General features: G+C 38.6%; 2 protein-coding genes across 2 annotated transcripts in view; one reads left to right on the top strand and one right to left on the bottom strand.

Moving 5' to 3' along the window:
* The window catches only part of MBNL1 (muscleblind like splicing regulator 1), a 175314-nt gene extending 154253 nt beyond the window's left edge, over window positions 1–21061 (bottom strand). The window contains exon 1 of the mRNA XM_080798679.1: window positions 20862–21061. The gene's annotated coding sequence lies outside the window, so the exon portion shown is untranslated. The remainder of the gene's footprint in view (window positions 1–20861) is intronic.
* Window positions 20323–23585, top strand: LOC308342055 (uncharacterized protein; the record flags this gene model as incomplete). The annotated part of the gene is made up of 2 exons (XM_080802248.1): window positions 20323–20495; window positions 20615–23585. 2 exons carry the CDS (start codon window positions 20323–20325, stop codon window positions 21438–21440), a joined length of 999 nt encoding a protein of 332 aa, XP_080658374.1. The 3' UTR covers window positions 21441–23585.
* Window positions 23586–24572: the final 987 nt, after the last annotated feature.

Below are 24572 nucleotides of genomic sequence, written 5' to 3'. Positions count from 1 at the left end.
ACTATTCTTTTCTTATTAATAAAAACAGAATGTGTACTTAACAGAGTCTGCAGAGCATGTTATATTTGGAAATCACTGACAGCACAATGTCATATGATTAAGGGAATGCTTTTTTTTAACACATTATTTCTACAAATGTCAGAAAATATCCTGCTCCCCCCCATCTCCTTTTTTAGACACAAATTGACTAAAGGAAATGGTTTCTGACAACTACTATAAATAATGCAAGGCATTATCAAACTAGCTAAGGCACAATAGAAGTTTGGTGAACTCATGTAGGCCTACACACATTTTCTCATGTGGTAATTTCCCCCGAGGCTGGGACTCCTCATATAGTCACTTCTGACCCTGGAGTAGAGTGCTTCCCTGAGGCACCAAGTCCATCCAATTAAAACGACAAAGGTAAGTATGTATTCTTGTAGGATTTTGCCAATAGACATATGTCCTGTTAGAGAATAAAACACTCTCCCCTCACTCTGCCTTCCTCAAACTCTTCCTCAGTTATTAAGTTACAGCTCACAGAATAAACAAGTACCAACATACGATGGTTCGCTGGCAAAATGTAGGCATTTTAAATGCTTTTATTCTTTTTCACAATGTGACTTTACCATGTTGCCAAGTGTAAATAAGGTCTTGCTTCTCTCCTAGGAGATCAAAGATTTCATTCTTAGCATTCTGTACTTTCCAAAAGACTACACGGACTGAACACGCTATGAACAAACTAATATGGGATCTGAGGTTTGGGTCCTTTGCTAAATAGAAAAAGAACACCCCCTTCTTAGTTATTTTAATTACCTATAAGGTTCTGCAATTCCAAAAAAGCTGTCACACGTGGAAATCCAAAGAGCCGACCACACCCTTCTAATGAGACAGTGATTAAGGTTCTGCGTGTCTCCACTGGCATCAGATACACTTAAAAAGCAATGACCAGCTTTCCATGGCCAATTACAATGCACTGATGGTCGCTAATAAACTCAAATAACTGCCAACAGTTTATTAACAGGGACACTTTTTGTTCTTGGATACTGATGCTCTAGAAAGAGTCTTGGACTATCTGCATCAGTCACCTGGGGATGACTGTTAAAATATATATATTCCTAAGGCCTACCTTAAACCAAGTGAAGATAAAGACCAGGAATCTACATTTTAAATTGAACTCCTCCAGGTTATTCTTAATCTCATTAAATTTTGGCAATTATAATCAACTGAACCTAAAATATTACTTCCACCAAAGACTGTTTACTACATATCTACCCAAAAACTCCCAAAGAACTCAGAATATCTGTCCTGAAAAGTCGGACTGTTTGAGATTTGGTAACAAGGTTTTTACTAAAGTCTATGAAAACTTTAGAAACTTGACCCACCTGCAAAATGTTATGCAAAATTCTGTTATATTCACTTATTAAAGTATTATTTTTAATCAGGCACCATGCATGTTCCTCCACATCACCCTAAGATACTACTCATCATGTCTCAAACCACTTATATTCTCATCCTGTTCAACAGTCACTCCAAGTTAGCATGCAAAAGTTACTTAGCTTATTAAAAAAAAACCCAAAAACTCCCCAGTAGGGGCACCTGGGTGGCTCAGTGGGTTAAGCCTCTGCCTTCGGCTCAGATCATGATCTCAGGGTCCTGGGATCGAGCCCCACATCGGGCTCTCTGCTCAGCAGGGAGCCTGCTTCCTCCCCCCCTCTCTCTGTGCCTGCCTCTCTGCCTACTTGTGACCTCTGTCTGTCAAATAAATGAATAAAATCTTTAAAAAAAAAAAAAAAAACTCCCCAGTATATCTGAAGGAATGCACTGGTTATATTTAAAAGGCAATCATAATGAGATCTTCAAACTTCATATTGTTCTATCATTTAAATGTCAAATAAACCATTATGTATAAACACACACACTAAATTCTTTAAAGGCAGTGATACTTAGATTTCTTATTTCTTAGTAACAATGAGAATAATTTGTAATAGTGAAGTCATTTTGTAAAAAGATGAAGAAACAATTAAGCACCTACTCAATCACCACAATATAAGATCAACTGTTAATAACATAGGTAAGTATGAAATAGGAATTAATTTATGAATGGGTGGGTAGGTATCTACGTGTGTTTGTGTGTGCGTCTGTGTATGTGTATCCAAAGAATAAGGAAAAACTTTTATGAGGAAATTAGTCAAATCATGGTCTTCATATACAACAAAAAACTAGCTCTTCATTTATTTTATTTAGTTAAATTCAGTTAATTAACATATAGTGCGTTATTAGTTTCAGAGGTAGAGTTCAGTGATTCATCAGTCTTATATAACACTCAGTGCTCATCACATCAGATGCCCTCCTTAAAGCCCATCACCCAGTTACCCCACCCCCACCCCCTCCCCTCCAGCAACCCTCAGTTTGTTACCTATGATTAAGACCCCCTTATGGTTTGTCTCCCTCTCTGGTTTTGTCTTCTTTTATTTTTCCCTCCCTTCCCCTATGTGTCTCCGTTTTGTTTCTTATATTCCACATCTGAGTGAAATCATATAATTGTCTTTCTCTGATTGACTTATTTCCTAGCTCTTCATTTAAACTGAAGTAAAAACTCTGTTAAAATTAACGGGGGGGGGGGAGAAATTACTTAATCTTCTTGCAATAAGAACCACTTTATTCTGGATAAAACTACAAACTATGCTCTCTCCTTTATTAAGTAATAAACCCTTGAAGTGATGAACTTTTGAGAAGTTGGTTTATGCTACATTTCTTTTTTGAGTTTTTATACAAAATCTGCAGGTGTTCATCTGATTCTTTAATAGCAAGTTTCTACTGGAGGAGCCAAGTAGAAAAATTTGTTTTTTCCCCCAGAACTCATACGTTCTATGATTGTACAACACAGCAAATAATATTTTATATATAGATATACAATTATTTTTATCTGATTGTTGCCATTTGATCCTCACAACTCTTAAGAGATGGTTCTATTACCTTGCCCTTTGTGAACAAATAAACTGAGGCTTGTACGGTTTGACTGACTCAACAAAGTCCCCTAAGCTAATTAAATGGAAGAATCAGGATCCCAAATCAGGTCTTCTGATTCCAGCTTTAAAATTTCTTTCACAACACATGCTGGCAATTTAACACCAAGCTTTACAGAAATGACAATGGCCGTAACTATGATAAAAACAGAGAGAATGGGGCTGGAGTGGGATATGGTAGAGCAGCAACAACTGTATCACCCAGGGTTTGTGCTGAGATTTAAGCGAAAGAGAAAGGCTCACATATAGATTCTGAAGGAGATAAGATGGTCCCTTACAGAGCTGAGAGATGGATGCTACTGTCCTTGTATGTCCATGGGTATGCACTCGACACTAATAATGTACACTTAGGGATGTGAAAATGACACACCACGTCTATCAGCTTCTTGAGACTGTTAATCAATTTTAATCTAGTAATTAATGCATGACAGGGTTGTAAATACTCAGTAACTGATTTCAATATTAATTGTTGAGGAAGAGGTCTGTGAGCATGATTTTATTTTGTCTGCCCTCTGAACAAGAAGAACCTACATTTTCTTCAGAGCTTTCATTACAGGAGCTTAAAATGTATCAGCTAGAAACCTTCCCTATAAGTAAAATGAAATGCTGCTCTAAAAGTATAAAATTGAATATGTGCTAAGCAAGTCTGCATATAGTACGGCTGATCTATATCAACTACTAAACAGTGTTTGAAAAGCAGTGAAGGGGATAGAATAACTGTCTAAAACACTTCTAAGCCATGTAGAGTCGGATAGATCTTTTGACAGCTGTTAAAACCATAGAAAAGTACACTAGAGAGAAAGCACTGAGGGTCTGAAACAGCATAAATGATATTTTCCTTTTACATGTAACAAACTTGTTCTGTATTATATTAGTTGCCTTACGCCACAAAGAAATGGTAAATAATGCATTGCTTTCAAATATGAAGGTGCAAAGTCAAAACAATTAAAAAATAGCTTATTTATTTTTTATTTTTTATTTTTAGTTCTTTTTTCTTCTCCACTCTCCTAGAAAAAAAAATATTTTCCTAAAAGAAATCCAAATATGTCCAACACATACAATAACCTTGTTAAATGAATAAACACATTCATCAAAAATAAACAATACACAGGTAAAATTGTATCTATGTCTTGATTATATAAACAGTTTATTGATGGCCCTTTATACATAACCTAGACACAGAGGGTATTTTTTTTTATGATTTTATTTATTTGACAGACAAAGATCACAAATAGGTAGAGAGGCAGACGGAGAGAGGAAAAGCAGGCTCCCTGCTGAGCAGAGAGCCTGATGCGGGGTTCTATCCCAGGACCCTGGGATCATGACCGGAGCCAAAGGCAGAGGCTTTTACCCACTGAGCCACCCAGGCGCCCCTACAGAGGGTATTAATACATGGATCCAGCTGTGAAGAATTTACCACTTAAGGGGGAACATAAAACAAACACACCTTTTCTGTACACAGTAAAACAAAGTTAGAAGTACACAATAGAGATAATAAAGTCTGGGGAGTTAAAGGAAAGAGAGGTCAGGGGTGGTTTCATAATGCATAAGACATTTAAGATGGAAAGATAGAAGGATGAATCTCATTTGGTTAGAGACAAAAAGGAATGGCAATCCAGAAAGCAGGAATAGAGCCAGAAATGACAGGGATATGGGAAAGCACAGAACACGAGCACTGGGGGAACTGGTCCGAATGGAGCACCCACGTGCCATGGGGCTGGTGGGAAATAAAGCTGCGTTTGGGGACTGGAACCAAATCAGTAAGGGCCTTGAAGGCCAGGCTGAAGAATTCGAGCCTTACTTCTTAATTAATTGGAATTCATCCATTCCAAGATTTCACCCAAGGATGGAGTCAGAATATTTAACTTAACATCCTAAGGGCTAAGAATAAGGCCGTACATGAGATCTGAAGAGATCCTATTAAGTAAACTCGGGATTCTTCTACTTCCTAAAGCTTTTGCTTTGGTTGCCAGAAAGCTGAGAGATAAATTTAGGGCTCGATTTCATCTCAAGTACTTGTTTCATCCCTTCTCCTTCTAATTGATTTGTTAGGTCTCTTTTTTACAGTCCTATTTTATGTGCACTTTACTGTTGTAAGCCAACTCACATCTTTTTCAATGGAGCATACATCACACATAAATAAAATGGAAGTAACATTTGTCCTTACAACCAGGTAAGGTTGTAGATGCGATACTTTCAGAAGAGAAAAGAGAACTTCTTAGAATTCACCATCAAGGGGTGCCTGGGTGGCTCAGTTGTTAAGCGTCTGCCTTCAGCTCAGGTCATGATCCCAGGGTCCTGGGATCGAGCCCTGCGTCGGCCTCCCTGCATTGGCAGGAAGCCTGATTCTCCCTCTCCCACTCCCCCTGCTTGTGTTCTCTCTCTCGTTGTCTCTCTCTCTCTCTCTCTGTCAAATAAATAAATAAAAACTAGAATTCACCATCAAGTAAAGCGTACTCCTCTAAAAATATTAGTGAAAGATTGTCACACTGGATGAGGATACCCAGTTACTGCAAGGGACAATTGCTCTAAAATCTACAATGGCTGGGTTCAGCAACTTTTTTTTTTTTTTTGGGCCAGGCTGTCCAGTTTGACCTTCCGTGCAAATCAGTGTTCCTACTAGATGCCAAAATGACCTTCTGAAACTTACAAGGCTTCCAAGGCTACAGATATTTTCAGCTGTATCAGCCCTGGCTGTCACAGCATTCTGCATGAGATTGAGTGGCAAACCCGAGCCTCCTGTACCAGCCTGACCTTTCAAACTCAGAATATTGCGCTGCCACTCAAAATTGAGTTTTTTCTTTCTGCAATACTTTGTGATGCCATTTCTCTTGCATAATAGTAAAAGCATATTCTAACCATACAGTGGTACTTTTCTTTACATGAAAATAAAATCATCCCTGATACACAGGAAACCTAACATGAATAGTTTTCATTTATTTCATGTAAAATAAATATTTATTGACATCTATAAATAATAGGTTTTAATCACCTGAAAAGATTATTTAAATTTTGTGGCAGTAAGAACTATAATAATATGTCACTATTTCTACAATGGCCAATATGAAATTTGAGAGTTGTCTAAATTTTATAATTGCACTTGCATAATTATATCTGCTTATGTTAACCATTATGTATTCAATGCCTAGCACGGTGCCTAGAATATAAAAGAATCCAAATTAATATTTAAGTGAATGTTGCAGAATCTGCACATTTAATTATACTTCATCTATCACAGAACTACTGAACTGAAATAAAGGTGCTTCATTTTCTTGCCAAAAAATTAGTATATTAGCATGGCATACTCCTCTTAAAAAATATGCCTGAGAATTCTTGGTATGTAAAGGGAAAACATTTTCTGAATCCATGAGTGTCAGGTCATTTATAAATAAAACTGTTGCTGTATGAATTGGTTAGAGTTGAACACCAATGGAAGAAAAGAGCAATGGAGATCAATTCATTAAGACACAGAAGATTCTTAACAGTCTCTACCAACTGTTTGATCTCAAGCCTTAAAAACTACTGGAGTGATGGTGTATTCAAACTGACACCTGTCTATCAGAATATCTTTCATTTTATTTCCACGTAGGGTCTACATTTTCACAAGTCCTGCTTGCTGTCAATGCAGAGAACCAGAAAATGGTATTAAATAAATATTTCAGAGCAAATTCCTAAACATTAGTTGGTGAATGTACCTGTTTGCCTCACACAGTTATTCTATTTTTAACTGTAACTTATGTACTACTCCATAATCCTTTATAAAGGATATGTACCTGGAAGGACGGTAGACCAACACACCTACAGGCACACAAGACACACACCTGCACATGCTCTAATTACCATGTTAGGGATATGAGGGAAAGTGAGAATGTTAAATCAGACATCTTCAAGTGAATGTCAATTCTCAATAAAATGTTTTATTATTTTAATATTGGCAATAAGATTTCTATATCCTAGTGATGAGAGAAATGAACTGAATTATCTAACGCCTTCAATAATGCAGCTGAATATATGAGAAGCACATTTGCAACACTCTTTTTGGGCTCAAGACGCTTCTTAAAATGTGCCACTTAAAGTCATCCAACTGAGCAATTGGCAGAGTGCTCTGTCATTCAGAAGTGACATCAGAAACTTCACAGGTGGCAAAGATTTTGAGTCTAAAAGTAGATTCTGCTGATCTCGGTGAGCGCTGGGGTAGAGGGTATTAGGTATGAGGAGAACTAATACTACGCAAACCACACAGGCATATTAGACCATTTGATCAAGCTCTTCTTTCCAAGCCAGCGAAACTTCAAAGTCCACTTCATCATCTCTTCTGCTGTTTTATGACCGCAATGCTTCCAAACCCACCTCTCACATCTTCCCTTCATGTAGTCTTTTCAGAACCAACTTGGATTAGGTCTCAAACTGATATTGCTGTCAGTATTTGTGTACTTAATTCATACCAGACAGATGGAAAAAAGCAGACAAACAAACAGCAGAACCTCTGGGTTAGGATTGCGGCACTCCCAGTACTGTGCTACATGACCCCTGGGCAAATTACCTGACCTTAACCTTGCCAACTGTCCATTTTCTCACCTGTGAACTAGAGAGAGGGGCGGCACCGCCCAAATCTCAAAGCACCATACAAGAACCATATATGGTCACATATGGAATAGAATAAGTTCCTACCAAATAAGTTGCTATTTTATAATTATTAAGATTGCTAACAGGCTGGTCCTTTTGTGGTTTGGTGGTTTTCATTATTTCCCTAAAAATGGACCTTTTTCTTTAGGCTGTAAACTTCAGAAAAGCAGAAGGTATATCCTTAATTTCTCTTGAAAATTTCAGTCAAAACCTTATCGTGAAGCTTTTTATGCCGTGGGCTTTAAAGAAATGTTTTTGATTAAAAATGAATAATGGTAAGCAATAAAAGAAAAATTCTGAGTCTTCTAACTGAGACTGCAGCTTAAATGCTGGAAATGAGGGACGAACACTTCACAGCTGAATGGGGTCTTAACAGAATACGCACAGTTGCATTTTTTGGAAGCTGGCCTACAAAATACAGATTTCCTGCTCACAAAGAAAAAGTTGGAGGAAATGGAGCATCATGTGCACATCCAAAACCTTTTGTCATTAAAGTCAAGTATAACACACCTCTCTCTTATAGTCTTAGCTTCTCTGTTAACATAAAAGTTGCAGGCTCTGAAACTTGACTGTCAATATGGAGTGATTTACTCTCCTCTTCAAGGAGTGAGCATGAAGAAGCTTCCGATAAATTAGGCGTCCCCACCTTTCTCCCAGAGTGCCAACACCATAAATAAAGTAATCTTTTCTGTCTAGTCTAGAATGACACTACCTTTGGGTCATGCTTCTTTATCAAACACTGAGACAGAAATACAAGCAGTTTAAATATGAAATCACATAATTAAAATAAATCATGGGATGGCTTTGTCTTTTCTCCCACATACAGAGCATGTAAAGAGTTAATGTGTCTACTGGATGGTTTTAGGCAAATTCCACACTCTGCCCACAGGCAGCCTATTCTTGGCTCCTGTGCCCACTTTGTTTTGCCCGTACATTACTTGTGAATATTTCTATCACTACACTGGAAACTACTTTAAGAACAGGGCATATCTTACTCACCTCTTTATCCTCTGAAGGACAGAGCGTGATAGGTAGCCCATGGATACCCCGTACTCAATCGATATTTGCTAAATTAACAGACAGGGTTTTCCTTTGAGGCTAAAAGCAATGGCATAAGATTCTTCCATTTTTCTTCTCTAGACATTATATAATTTCATTTGGTATGTGTTCTAAATAGCTCTATGAAGAGAGGAATTTGTTAGCAAAGTGACATGTTTCCAGCAGAACAAGTCTCCAATTAACAGTTTATCTCTTAAAATCGTAAGCTATGCCACACAGTGGCTGAGAACACAGACTGGTGTGTGAATATGATAGAACATGAAAGCATAAAATAACCACATGAAGGAAGATAAGTGAATTTAGCATGCACTCTTGAGTTACCCTGATCATTTATTTCTCGGTGAAGATTTTATAGCATCACATTATTGGTGTGAAAGTACATTATCTTCTGGAACCTCACTAAGCTTCCTCTGAGAGCCTCCCAAATGCAGTGTTGTAACAGGTCACACGAATGCAAGCCCTTACCCCCTCTGCTGAAGACGGGAGGTCTAGTGTGTTTTGTTTTGTTTTTGTTTCTAAATCTAAGAAACAAAGATTATAAGCATTTGTCAGACTATATGCCAGCGTCAAAGCAAAAAGATGAAATTTTATTTGCCAGCCTTTGAAGTTAAATTTATACCTTCTCAACTTAGGTCAGTTGTGGCATGGGTGAAGTTTTAAAGTCACTGTATCATAACTCTACCCACCCATTCCCAGCATAATCCTATTGGGGTAACAAAGAATGTGGTTCTGAAGTAAGAAAAGACTGGGCTTCAATTCAGTTTCGCTGCTCACCAGCTGTGTAACTTTAGGCAAGTAGGTTAACTTCTCTGAGTCTTTGTTTCCTCACTTCTGTCAAGAGAATGGTGGCTCCTGCCACAAAGTCCTGTTCCCTAACTGCTGAACACCATTACGAGATGGTTCTTTCATAAGAGAATGTAAGCTGGCAACGTCTCACAAAGAAGACACTCAAATATGGTAGCTAGCCTCATTACCTGCCCCCCCGTTCATACTGTTTCCTTCCACATTCCGAACAGAGTGGCAAATTTCTCCTCCATACAGCATGCCTTGACTGTTCAGTTCCACAAAGCCTCCTTCTTCGGATTTTCTTTCTTCTTTGAATCTCCTCCTTTGGCAATTATAGAGAGCCAACACTCAATTGCAGGGGCTCCTGGATGGTTCAGTCAGTTAAACCTCTGATTCTTGACTTCAGCTCAGGTCATGATCTCAGTGTCATGAGACTGAACCCAGAGGTTGCTTAAGAGTCTCTCTCTCAAATAAATAAATAAAAATCTTTAAAAAAAAAAAAGGGGGGGGCGGGGCACCTGGGTGGCTTAGTGAGTTAAAGCCTCTGCCTTCCACTCAGGGATCCAGCCCTGCATTGGGCTCTCTGCTCAGCGGGGAACCCGCTTCCTCCAATCTCTCTCTCTGCTTGCCTCTCTGCCTACTTGTGATCTCTGTCAAATAAATAAATAAATAAAAATCTTTAAAAAAAGAGTCTCTCTCTCTGTCTTACTATGACCCTCCCCCCACCTCCCACACATGCCTGCACATGCACTCTCACTCTCTCTCTAAAAAATAAAATAAAAATACTCAGTTGTACTGTCTGCCTTTCATGTCTTTCCCTCCAGCTCAATTACAAGCCAACGAAGAGAAAATACATAATTCTCCTTAGAATCCCCTGTCCTGACCTACTATAATCCCTTAACTCTAATAGGTGCTCAAAATATGTTTGTTAATTAGTTATTTAGCAGAACACAAAGGATGAATTGATTTCCCTGTATTGCTTTATTGTTAACATAGTAAAATAACTTTTTAAGTGAAAAGACCTCAGCACTTAGCAAACTTTAATCCATTACTGAGAAACAGACACAATAATTTCTTCCTGTATTAACTGCTCCCAAAACAATATTTACTTTTAAAATTCAGCCCTCAAAAATAGATTTCTCTGAGTTATTTCCTACATGCAATTTTCAGTAAATGTGGTCCCCCAGAAAGCATTAGGCAGAATAAGTTTGAAGGATATATTTTTTTCAATAATCTCAATTGTTCTGGACATTTCAAATTACTTTTTGGAAAGGTCATGCAATGCCTCAGAGAGACCCTACACCTGGGTCAAAGATTTGCTTGTATTCCCTGTTGTTCACTTTTGCTATGTTCATCAAATCTCTTCAAGTCTTCTGGACGGGGTATTTAAAACCAAATACCTTAACTGAATGCCACTAAGTTGACAATGCAGCTTTCCCTAAAATGTCTGAGCAATGAAATTCAAATAATGGCTCAAAATAATTCGGAGTCAACTTGTCTAGTTAAAATTAGCCCAATGAATAGAGAAAGCAAAGAAGAATTTCTCATTTCAACACTGTTTAATCTTAGTTACTTAAAAAATGAACACTTTCTGAACATTACCTCTAAACAGCACAACAAAACAGATTTTACCATATCTTTATAGCATAAGGCAAAAATCTGATAAGGAAAATAAAAATCTAATAATAGAAAAAAATATGTACTAAGTGTGGCTCTGACATAATACCACGAGGCATATAAACAAAAGGCAAAATAAACCACTGTTAACACGATTTTCTCTGGCTCTATATAAACACGCTATAAAGACATAAACAGTGCAATTTTTATTATTTTTCACAGATATAGACCATCTAAATAAATAATAAGTGGTAAATATTTATAAATAGAATCAATTTCTTGAAAACCATCTTCATTTCATGGGAATTTTTCTATGCATGTTAAATACAACATCATCTATCACTGCTCTGACATTTTCTGCTTAAACTACCTTAAGCCGTTTACTTGTAAAAAGCATGGAAGGACCTTAAGCGAAAAGGCCTGTGAGTATTGCTACTAAGCTTTCTATTCTGTCTGAACTAGAACTATCCTCACAACACCAAGAAACTGTGAACTCAGCTAACTGCTTATTTATTCCCATATGTACATCACTCTGTTTATAAGAGTGTCTTATTGTTAAGGAGTTTTTATTTCCAGGAAAAAGAATATCACAGTTATACTGATACCTTCCCTAAAATAGCAAGGTCTGAGAAGTATAAATGTCAGTCACATTGAGCACATTGCAAACTTGCTTTATCATGTATCTGTGTGCCACCTGGTTTATCACAGAGGACAGGTGACACCGCTGTTCCTTTAATAAGAGACCAGAACCGCCTGGCCAACATGAAAGCATTTCCCAGCAAATAACAATATGCCCCTGAAGACGAAATTATGCTTACTTCAGAATTACCAGTTTGGGATGAAGAATCTGGTGACGTTCTACAGTTCATCAGATCCTGTGCTTTATTTAAAAGAGCTAGACACAGAAACGAAATATTTTAAGAATTTAACATGCGTCTTCTACTCAATCGAGTTATAGTTCCTGATAAAACACAATTTTAAGTATTTTTCTCTTAGTGACATTTTAAAATATAGTTCTTTATCCTTTTTAAAGATTTTATTATTTATTTATTTATTTGAGAGAGAGAGAAGGTGAGACAGAGAAAGAGAGAGAGAGAGAGAGAGAGAGAAAATGAGCAGGGGGAAGGTAGATGGGAAGGGTAGAGGAAGAAGCAGATTCCACACCGAGCAGGGAGCCCGATGCAGGACTTGATCCCAGGACCCTGGGATCATGACCTGAGCCAAAGACAGACATTTAGCTGACTGGGCCACCTAGGCGCTCCATAGTTCCTTATCCTAAAAGAGTGCACAAGTAGCAATGTAATAAACAGAATTAACATTAAAGATTAAAACTTTTACATAAGAAATTTTTGATGAAAAGTTTAAAAAATTACTGTATTTTAAAAATCATTTTTACTACCTCCCATTGCCTTTCAGATCCACATTTAAACAGTTGCTACATACATCCTGTAGACCCCATGGGGGGGTCCCAGTCACTTTTCCCCCAGCATATAGGTCTTCCTTTTCATTTCCTGGCATTCCCCTCATCTTTTTCCTACAATCTCTACTTCATCCTATATGTGTCCTATCCTTCCTCTATAAATTGTCACTGAAATACATGCCTGTAAGATTACAGGCCTAACCATATGTCTCATGCTCCCCATTGTGTATCAAACCTATACCACCTGCTCCTCAATGCCCCCCCCCCGTACCAATCTCCTCTCCCACCTGATTCCTCCCTTCTTCCTATCCCACATGCTGCCTATCTCCCCCCATGTCTTTTCTCTCTATCCTCTTATTTCTAAATGCTGTAAAAGTGTGACTCTGATAGAATTACAAATGTTTATGGTCTCAATCTCCTCTATGCATCTAACACAAGTATTTTTTAATCTGTTTTTATTCTTTCATGTACAAGCATGGGTTCTAGAACTGGACTACCCTGATTCAACTCCTTCTTGTGTTTCTTGTTACTTAGGTAATTTTGGACAATTAACTTGTTGGTGCCTCATTTTCCCATCTATGAAGCTAATATACTAATAGTACCCATCTCACAGTGTTGTTCTCAGGAATCCATGAATTAATTCATAAACCCTACCCTAGCATATTGAAAAAGTCCAAAATGTTAATAATCTTCATTATAGTTCTTATCCTCATTACTACTCTTTATCATTGGAGGTGAGAAAAAAAAATTGGTTAAAAACGTGGATTTGGAACAAAGGCAAACAACAAGCCTCATAATTCTACAAATGATAGAGAGATTTCTAGTCATGCTACTTAGTCTTGAAAATATAAAGGTCATAAGGCCTACTTTACAGCTGTAAAAAAAAAAAGATTAAATGAGATATTTTATTAAAAAAATATATAGTAAGTAGAACTTCTATTTTTTTTAAAGATTTATTTATGTAGTTCAGAGAGAGAGAGAGAGAGCACAAGCAGGGGGGGCAGAGGGAGAGGGAGCCCCACTCTGGGGCTTGATCCCAGAACCCTGAGATTATGACCTAAGCTGAAAACTAAGAGTCAGATGTTTAACCAACTGTGCCACCCAGGTGCCCTTGGAATTTCTATTATTAATAGTTATTTATATGTTTATCATTTCACAGATATAGAACACAGGGATTGGAAAGAGTAAATGGTTTTCCCCAGGCCACATACCTGGTCAGATCTGGTATATAAAATAAAGTCTACACATTGTGAAGCTTGTCTGTGCCAAAACCCCAATAGTCTCTCCATTCAAGATACAGACAAAAATGTAACGAACATATACAGACACAATCATTTTAAAATGATAATAATAAAACTGATATCACCTCTTACATTTGCTGAATGTTCTACTTTTCAAAAATTAGCCCCCACTGAGGTCTGCTTTTTGTTGTTCTACTTACACTGCAACAAACATTGGATTTTCAAAACAAATTTAGAAACTCTTTAAAGGAAGTGATGTGTCTTTTCATAATACAGCTTTTTTGAAACTAAGACTTAGTAAATAGAAATATCAGTGAGGGGGCCTTTGGCTTGGGAATAGAGTTGCAAGTTCAGCCAATGACTCAGAGCTTTTCCTACCAACTTTTCCCCACACAGCAAGCCCTATGCCTTCCTTTCCTTCTTTCTGTCACCTAACTTGACTACCACCACCCTGGCCCAGACTATGTTTCCACTGGGATAAGAACTATCCATCCACATAGAGTGCTAAAAGGTCATGGTAAAGGTAGTTCTTCCTTATAATCGGAGAAGACAGAAATAAGTAAAATGTGAAAGTGTCACTACCACTATCATCAACAATGCTGGTAAATGGTTGCTAAATACATGAGTACAAATTTCGCATGCAATAGGCTCTGAATGGTCTGTAAGTTCTAATACTACATCAAGTTCAGAAAATATCTTTAACGATGTTCTAAATATGAACTGCGTAATGCCTTATTTTGGCAATCCTGCTATTTAACATGCTTATGATGTGTTTTGACTATTAAACTGTAAAGTCTCACTGTTTATATTTCCTCACACTCCCACTGCATATATTATTGTTACCATACTTTCTGGCATTTTCTGGAAGAGTCTATTCAGTCACAATCACTGTAGACAGATGTTAGTAGGATAGGAACGTAAATACAGAAAAGTACAGACAATGTGACTACATCTTCCACCAACTATGTACTTAAAATATTATTTTTGAAAGCCCACAAAATTGTATTCATAAGTGGGACACTATTCCCTGTGTCTATACCTTCTGCTTTTATTATTCCACTTTTCTTTTACTCAATGTCATGTTAAATTTGATACTCTGGCTGTTTCTGATTAAAATCTCCTGCCAATATATAGTTCCCTCATTGATACATTTCTTTTCCCAAAATGAAATCACTGCTTTTTAAATATATTTTAGTATTACTTCTACTTCTTAACTTAAATATATATATTTTTAGCAAACAACCTCATTATAATTGTCAGTTTGCTTTCAATCTAGTCTTTGGCAAATTCTCTGCATCCACTGTTCAACTTCATTACCCACTCTGGTCTTCTGACACAATAGTAACGATTTGTTGACTTCAAAAGGTGATATTTTATGGTATTCAACAGTAAAACGGAGGGCAAAAGCTATCTATATTCTAGTACAGGACATCTGGAAATCTATATATTTCTACTAGAGAAATGAACTAAAGAAATGAAAAAGAACACATACAAAAATCCTGTGTCTGAATGTTAAATATAAATGTATGAAAAATATGTAAATAGTCACTAAATAGATATAATGAATGCTGGCTTAACAACACTATTTTTGCATGGTTGAAAAATAAAGAATAGCTTTGGTTTTCCATTATTTATGCATTAAGACTGTTTTCTTTATTACATGTATTGGTCAGAGCTACGTTAAGACTTATGTTTCCTTATCTGTACTTCCAAACCATGTTACCAAGCCACTGTTTATGAAATACCACTTTCTACTTTACAGTTATTTTCAAAACTCTTACTTCTGCTACCAGACTGCCACTTCTTTGAAGACCAGTATATTTTGATTAAGTTTGGTAAATATCACTGAGCCTAGCTTACTATTTTGCCCCAATATGTATTCACTTAAATCAACATTACAAAATAGAATATCTCAGCAATGCCATGTTTATTTCATATGATTAAACTTGTTCCCATGATCCTCGGATCTTGTTAGCTCTTTAAAACAAGCTCATGCTTAGTTAATAGCTCCCAAACTGTTTTAAAATTCAAAATATAAAGAAAACCCAGTTTTAAATATAAGTTTCTCTTAAAAATCCTTTGGAGGAAGAAATATCAGCTGGAGGGACCATGGTTGATATTTGCATAGGCAACAGCCTTTAGATTATATGATATTTAGCACAGTTCCTTTTAATAATATGGCATTATTTAACAGCCAGATTATTTGAATAAATTAGCCTTGTCTTGGGAACACTCAGCCTTCACACAAACACTCACATAAATATTGTGTCCACATTTCAGAGGAGTATTGCCTTATCAATTCTTATTCACCTCTTTGAGTATATAAAAGATATAACTCTCAATTTCTTAGAACAATTTCCAAAGAGATGATAGTTTTTCCTTTGGAGCATATACACTACTGGAAGCATAACAGTTATTTCAGAAACCTCTTCACCTTTTTAAAAGCATTGATCTCAGTGGAAAAGGAATTCTTCACTCTATAAAATATGGTTATATTCCATCACAAAGATTAATATATCCTGAACTGTTTTAACAAAGGATAATCACAGAAACCTGAGTAAGATCTTAAAAACCGTGGGGAAAGTGCCAAATACATAATGTTTAATACTGTAACAGAAATGCTTTAAAGATTCTTCACTTTTATGGATGTCACAGACACATGTATTAAGATGCCTCTTGGAAAATGTAAATAATTATCTGTAAGAAATGTACTAGGGTCATTAAAACCTATTAATAATATGTGAAAAACTGTAACCATGTATTTGCTAAGTGCTTTTTTAAGGATATACCTATAATGTTTACATAAACATACATCTTTATAATATGAAAAACACCACATAAAAATCAATTTCCCCAACTCATCTAAAAATATAAAATATGTCTAGAGACACTCAATGCCATATGTCAATAGCTCTTCTTGAATTCTCTGCTTTGCAATCAATAATTCTCCAACCATTAGAGGATATGTTCCATGACTCATCAGAAATTATATACAAAGTTAATGGGGATCAGTGTTCCCCTCCACATCACACACATGCATCGACACTAATGGCAGTTATACCTCATACAAGGGGAGACAGATTCAAGATGGCACCTAGCCAGGAGGCAACTCTTCCAAGTTTCTCTATAAAATCTGCCCTCCCTGCAAAAAAGAACCCACTATATCCACCCTGTCCTATATCTTTGGCAGCCTTGAAGGAAGTAAAAGTAAGCATACTTTATATGGGTAGAAAAGAACTGCATTTTTTCCAGCGTAACACTGCGTATGGCAAAATGTACTTCAGTTATGAAAATATCTGAGGGGAATGTTTCCAGGACCTATGCCATTGTGCTTTGTTTGCTAGTCAGATGCTTTCTCAAGAATGTGTTCAAATTATAAAGACAATTATCTCCGTGTATAGAAATCTTTCAAAGCCCATATTACCACAGAAACCTATTTTTACCTTTCTTAACATTCAAAACAAGGCCTTATAGCCTACAAGTGAAAATCTCAATCTTCTGAATTTATTAATCTTTGATTAACACGTGGTCAGGAGTTTGTCTGGATTTACATGATGTTTTTATTTTCTAAGGAAGGAAAGTCATAGGATAGGAAAATACATATTAAGCATTTAAGGATAATTGCTATTTACCGAAAACTCTATTTTAAAATAAATTTTAGTGACTCGTTTATGTTTGGTAACTTCAGGACAATGATAACTATAGTGTCTCTAAAATGCTCCTAAGTAGCAATCATACTCTATTCTGGCCTTTGAGAGGTGTTAAGACTCATCCCCTAATTATAAGCCTTTTCTCTGTTATTACTACCTCACCATTAAATCTCTAAACTAAACAGTAGTTTTGAGGAAATAAAAATAGATGTTAGGTAGTGTGTTTTCTCAAATTTTGGTTACAATGGATAAGAAAGACAAGGTATTTCTATGTATAGTAAACTTCTTTAGCTTGTAAAAATAAAACTCAATTTTATTATATTTTAACCAGCAAACTCTTTCAGCTTTCTCTCAGAATGCTGCTTCCCTGCTTTATTCTAGAACAACACTACCCAAGGGAAATGCAATACAAGCCACATTTGTTATCCTAGGCATTCTAGTAGTCATATTTTAAACAAGGAAAAAGAAGCAGGTGAAATTAACCTAACAGTATATTCTACTGAAACCGATATATCCAAAATATTATCATTGCAACATATAACCCATATAAAAATATTAATCAGATGTTTTACATTCTTCCCTCCATACAAAGTTTTCCAAATCCAGAATGTAAAACTTAACTAGCCACATTTCAAATGCTCAACAGCCACATGTGGCTAGTGGCTGCTGCGCTGAACGGCACATTCTAGATTTCCAAAAATATGAAGCTTTCTGGCCTAAAAAGCCACCACTTCAAAATCTTCCTATGTAACATCCTCTATAATCAGTATTGCTGTTGGGATTTTATATTAAGCCAAACATTTAAGTGAATATATTTCACTTCCTTGCTCCACTCCTCTGACCCTCATATCTACTGCTCACCCTGATGACTTTTTCTTGAGAGTCTAGGAAGCCCCAGTGACCTATTCTCTTTAGCTCCTTCCAAGCGAGATCTGGGATGTTCTCTAACCTGTGCATCTTCCATCACCAAGCAGAAAACCAGAAGGTGCAGCAAGGCTATTCTCTCTCAGTTTCCATAAATAGATATATCAAATACAGGTCTAATGAACCACGGCAGTGATAAATGCAAGGGCAGTTTTTTTGCTTATGATGAAAATAGGAAATTTTAATGATAAAGTAACACACCCTTATTCAATGAGAAAAATGATTTTACTCTCCCCCCACCATCCCCAACCCCAGGAGAAACCTTGGGATACTCTTTTCTTGATCTGGAACAGAACCCAGTGCTTCATTTCATAGGAATTCTGTGCCCAGAGGAAGAACAGAATGTTGGAAGCAAAATTTAATGAATTCAACTTGGAGTCTAAGTTTGCTTCAAATGTGGAAATGTAAACACAAGCAATAATATTTTAAACCCTAAAACACTCTGGATTCTCCACTGGCATGGCTGCATAGAATATCACACTTTTGTTCTTAGTTACCTGAGAAAAAAAATTAAACTAGGCACATGTGAGCCTTTCTAAGTCTCTTAGTAATAATATAACCTGATTATTATGTCTTAAGTGACACTGTAATTATAGACGGATGGATGAACAGGTTTTCTGGTGCTGACCCAACCTGTTCCCTAAAACACAAAAGGCAACTTTTGCACTTCTCCCTGAGGAAACCCCCCATTAAACAAATAAAACTAAAAACTACGTCTATACTTTGAAAGAAGGCCTACCAACACAGTAATCAAAAAAAAAAAAAAAAAAAAATCACCCCTATGCAAACGAATGAAAACCAGAACACTGTGGTTTCCTTAAAAAAAAAACAGTTTTCAGCTATAGTTGTCACCAACTTTAAGAAAGCAAAGATACAAGTGACAACAATGTGCTTTCTCAGGCTACAAAATAACATTATTCAGTGTTTCTGGCTATAAGTTTACATCTAAGACATATTCTAAGTATTGAACTAAATATTCTTCCGATGAATTTTAGAGTCGTTGAACTTTCATTTTAACCTGCCTTAGTGATAATATTTTATCTCAACAGCAGGACAAGGAGAAACACCAACGCTCTCAGGAGCCCACAGAGATAACGTGGAGTGGATCACTTATGCGGGTATAGAATAGTTAGGTCCGAAATACCCTCTGTGTATAAACAGACACTGTGTTCAGACCCAGGAGGGAGGAACACCGTGTCCACCGGTGTAGTATTTCAAAGCGCCTTGCAGAGGGCCTGCAAATCCAAAGGCATTAATTATGAGTTCTCTCTCGGTGTATTAATTTGTTTAAGAAATTCCTCAGAGTACGGCAGAGTTTACCATCCGTTTGCTATCGCCTGTGCCTGTGCTGGTGGGCACACAAAGTAAAGACAGTGGCAGTAACCTTTCTGGCAGCTTCTTACTCCGTCTTAATCCTAGGGAAGCCCCCTCCACGGGAATACACCACCAAACCCCAGCAGCCATATATCTCCCCCCCCCCCCCCCGGGCCGGGGAGAGACTTAGGAACACAATGACTCTTCTAGCAACACCCCTGTCGTTGTAAAGTGCTGTGAGAGGGGCAGGCATAAGCTCCACCATATACCTGCTCGTGTTACAGGCTCTGGAATCAAAGTATTCTCACATGACACATTACTACCAATAACAGATTCCGGCTCCGTTTAAAAAAAAAAAAAAAAGTGCGGGGGGCGGGGGGCACGGGGGCACATATTTGTCCTGCTTTTGTCTAAAAACCAGAACCCAAGTACTAACTACTTTTCATTCTTTTCAGTCTTTCATGAAAGCAATTCAATCAACCAACTGCGGCTCCACCCAGAGAGCCTCTATACTTACTTTTCTTACAGTTTTTGAGTGACGCACTACAAAACGATGGGGGGGGGAAAAAAAGAGGAGCCCTCTCATGCAGGGCGTCTTCCGCCCTGTAAACTTGGCAAAAGGCAAACTGGACTGAAATACAGCACTCTCCATATAAGGAAGCCCAGCTAAACATGTCATGCGTAATTTATGGGTAGCAGGCAAAGAATTAACCTTTGCGTGCACATATTTGGCCCAGATGAAAACCGGGCTGCATGGCAGCCCCGGGGACAGGGATGCGGGCTCTCTCGGGAGAAACCGCGGGTCGCGTCTGATGGACTCGCATCTTCTCCCGACGAAGGTCATTAAGTTGTAAGTACACTTCCACGCACCTGTTTCTTTCCTTTCCCCCCCTCTTCCTTTCTCGCCCTCTGTCCTTCTTTCTCTTTCTGTCTAGACTGCCAGACTGGACGCCGGCTGCGCTCTGACAGGGTCCGCAGCGCCCGGAGAAGGGCTGCCCGGAGCTGGGCTGCAGCGGCAACCTCCCGCTCTCCCCCGAGCTGGAGATGGTGCGCGATAGGAAGCCGCCCGCCGCGGCGAGCCAGCCCCGGCTGCTCCGAGACGCAGCCGGCCGGAGCCTCCTCTCACTTCCTCCTTCAGCCATGTACAGCCCCGAAAGAGTACAAACAATGCAGAGCAGCGGAGCCGCGCAAGGAAACTGTGAAAATGGAAACTTACCTCTCACATTTTTTTCAGAGGCAGCCCGACTGCCGACCGAGTGCCCAAGGCATTGTGGGAGTCATGATTCCGAGAGGCCCGCGATTTAAAATTGAACTTGTCAGTTCCCGGTCACGGGAGCATTGTGAGCGCCACAACTCATTCAGCTGCAGTGAAAAGACTGTTGCATGTCGCTGTGCAGCCTCTTATCGCCGAGGTCTGGTTTCCGCTGCTGCTGCGCGGCCCCTCCCCCGCCCGCCCAGCCCCACCAGGAAGCCCGGGGCGGACTCGTCGAGCTCCCGGACGCACGCGGCGGCGAAAAAACGCTCGGCAACTTTCCGCCGCCCTCCCGCCCTCGCCCGGGCCGCCCTGGCGCCCCTCAAGCGAACCAAGTCCGCAGGGGGTGGTCGTCGCCGCTCGCGGGTCGGCGCCGAGGGCACAAGGAAACCGGAGCCGGCGCTGGCGAGGTGCATCCCCGCAGCCGACCGGTGGTATCTTCCATCTTACACGTTCAACATTATAACAGCCGAGCTACATAGTGCAAATGGGACGCACCCCTACTACTTTCCGCTCCTTGCAACCAGCCGGGCGGACACATAGGTTCGTTTTTTTAAAGAGGCCGGCGGATGGGGCTTTTTGTAAGGAAGCCGGCAAGGTTAGGTTGAAGGTGAGAATCAGCTCGGCAGAAAACGGTAAGGAGCTCATGGGGCTGCCGCCTTAAAATGCACCACACAGTTTTTGAACCTGGATGGCTCACAGGCGGGAAAGAGATCTGCAAGACTGCCAGGCTGTCTCTTCCTCAAGGAGCAGGGTGTCCACAGTTTTGCAGTTCCTCAGTAAAACTGACTGTCACGCAAGCACAAAAACTCCCACTGCGGCTTCCACTAGAGCTTGTAAATAATATTTGGAACGTAAAATCCCCTTTCTTCCCAACTCTGCATTACACGATTTATAGGAAGCAGAGACCCTTCTCTGAAAATAAAATATCATTTTCTGAAATACTGGAATATTCCAAGGCAAATAAGTCATATTATTGCTGGAGCAAAACAAACCACGGCCCCAAATCATAATTCATTGGGTGTTATAAGATGCAAGCCGGCTCCACTTTGAATGGAAAGAATTCTAGACTAACATGATAATGTTTTGGAGGGTTGGGGGCAGAATTTCCTTTGAATTTAAGGAAGTTTGATAACTTGTTCGATAACGATTCTAATTTAAAACATCGGTTCCATGTTTTGGACACAGTGTGGAATGAAATGGTGGATATGGTGCCATGTTCATCCTACAACTTCGTTAAGTCCTATTAAAGAGGGTGGGGCCGGCTTAAGGAGGAAAAGGGAAAACATTGTGAAAGGTGCTAAAGTTCAGGAATAAGAGGCATTAATAACAGACTTGAGTTCTAGCCCTTGGCTAGATCCCCAAAACAGTTAATATTGTGCACTGCTCCCTTCCATAACAAATTAATTAATTAAATGGCCCTACTTCTCAGTGTTAATTATTGAAAAGTACCCAAGTGCACACACAGTTGTGGCAAAATTAAAAAGGATACCGACACTTTCTCAGAGACTAAGAAGGGGCATTCTCTATCTGCCAATTAGTAGCTATGAGGAATTCCTTTTTTTCTAATCCAGCATTCGATTCAACAACTACATCGAATGCCTACTATGCCAGAGATACAAGAATGGATAACACAGTCCCTACCCTCCAGGATAATACTTCTACTAGGGAAGAGACAAATAAACCAATTACCTCTGTCTGAGGGATAAATGCTAAAATGGTGTTGGCAAGCCAAAGGGGGACTGGGGAGGGTTAAGGAAGGCTTCCTGGAGGAGTTACTTTCAACAGGTGCCTTGAAAGGTATATAGCAATTAACAAGATGGAAAGGGACTTGCGTCTGGTCAAATGGAAAAAAGAGCATGGCAGATACAATGGACCTGCCAGCTTTCCTGTCAGAAGTGAGGGAAGGGTAAGTGTTGGGGAGTGGCAGGAGATGAGCTATAAGTAGGTCTGTTGTAATCCAAGGAGCCTGAGCTTTAGTCTGAAAACCGTGGTGAACTGAAGAGTTTACACAGCAACGGGACAGGTAGAATTTGGACTTGTAGTTCAGAAGATCCTGTGGCAGCAGCTTGAGGGTGAATGGGAGTGTGGGGTGGAGGCCCATAGAAGAAGGGTGAATGGGTGTGGACAGACTGGAAAAATGACTCATGCAGGGAATGAGGAAGGGAGGAACCTTGGGAGGCTCCCAAATCCCTGGCTTAGCCTACTGGATTGTTTGCTACTTGCCTTTTAATGTCTTCCATTTGCCTTTCATTCTCCATGACAACGGCCCCTGACTTCTGAGCTGGGCCACCTATGCATCTGCTGGCAGGTTGGCGCCCTAGCCGGCTTCCACGCACCTCTCAGAATGTCCAATGAACCGCTAAGGCCTAATCCCCGTTGTAGGAATTCATTTTCAATTGTTCTCAGACCCTTGTAGACTTCCAAGTTAGAACTTTGGTGTTCTTTTTCCTTGTGAGTTAGAAAGTTTGCTGTTTGGAGCAACATGGTGAAAAGCAGGACTTTGAACCTGTGTATGGTGCAAGAGGGGAAATTATTTTTTCACTTCAGCACTGAAGGAGGGGGGGAAGTTCTGGGAACAAAAGAGAAATTGAAACTGAGACAGATTTTCTGCTCCACCGAACAGAATACAAAGAAATACAAGAAAGACCCTTGAGTGTTAGAAACAGTAAAATAAACATCCTCGTAAATGACAAAGAAGAGAAAAAAATGGTGTTTTACATTAGATAAAAGAAAAAGGGGTGGTTAAGAAAAACTATAAACTAATGGTCAATTTAGGATTCAAAAAGGACTCAAAATAAATTGTGATATGAAGCTAGTTTGCCATAGATTTAGCTTAATTTAATATTATTGATAATGCTAGAACATGGGTAATGACATTGAAAGTTTTGAAGCACTGTAACAAACACCAGATCATATGTTAAAAATATTAAATCGTGTTGCCAGCTTTCAGCTACCAGTAGCATTCTAACCACAATTTAAATTGTGGAAATTATTAAAAAATCATTAGTAATAAAAAGTAAATAGTTTCTCATTTAGAATACCACTGATATTCCCTCAGTGCCAGGAAAGCATGAGCAGTATGGTTTCTTTTGCTTCTGTGAAGTGTACTTAGAGTTCATGGGCTCATGAGTGAGCAGATCCATAAGTACAAAAAGAAGGTCATTTGTGGGTGGAGAGGGAAATTACAGAAAACAATTTCAGATGAAATAAAACTACATTTTCAGATAAAGGAAAGAATGTTCACTGTAGGTTCTTGAAATATTTCAGACCATTCAAGTCTTAATTATACCAATGAATCCCAATAGAAATGCAGTTAAGGAGTATGGCTTTTAGAGATAATATCAGCTAGCTGGTTTACCAATAATATAAATAAAGGAAATGGTAGCATTTATCTTTCTCACTCAGATGGGAGTCTTTAAGGCACCTGTATAACTGTGTGAGTGTGTGTATGAATTGTATCTTCCTTGTCCTACAAACCACATTTATAGTTCAGTAAGTTCTAACTGCCTCCTAAATGTAATTTGGCTTTCCTGGCAAAACAAACAAACAAAGAAACAAAAAACTCAATGAAAATATCCCAAGAAGGTATGCTTTTTAAAAGTCAAAATATGAAAAGGTCTTCAATCACTGATCTAGGAATGCTGTTTTTATTATACCAGGATAAAAATAGTC

The sequence above is a fragment of the Martes martes genome (genome assembly GCF_963455335.1).
Source record: "Martes martes genome assembly, chromosome: 1".
In the NCBI taxonomy this organism is placed as follows: domain Eukaryota; kingdom Metazoa; phylum Chordata; class Mammalia; order Carnivora; family Mustelidae; genus Martes; species Martes martes.
This window is presented reverse-complemented; position numbering and strand designations above follow the sequence as displayed.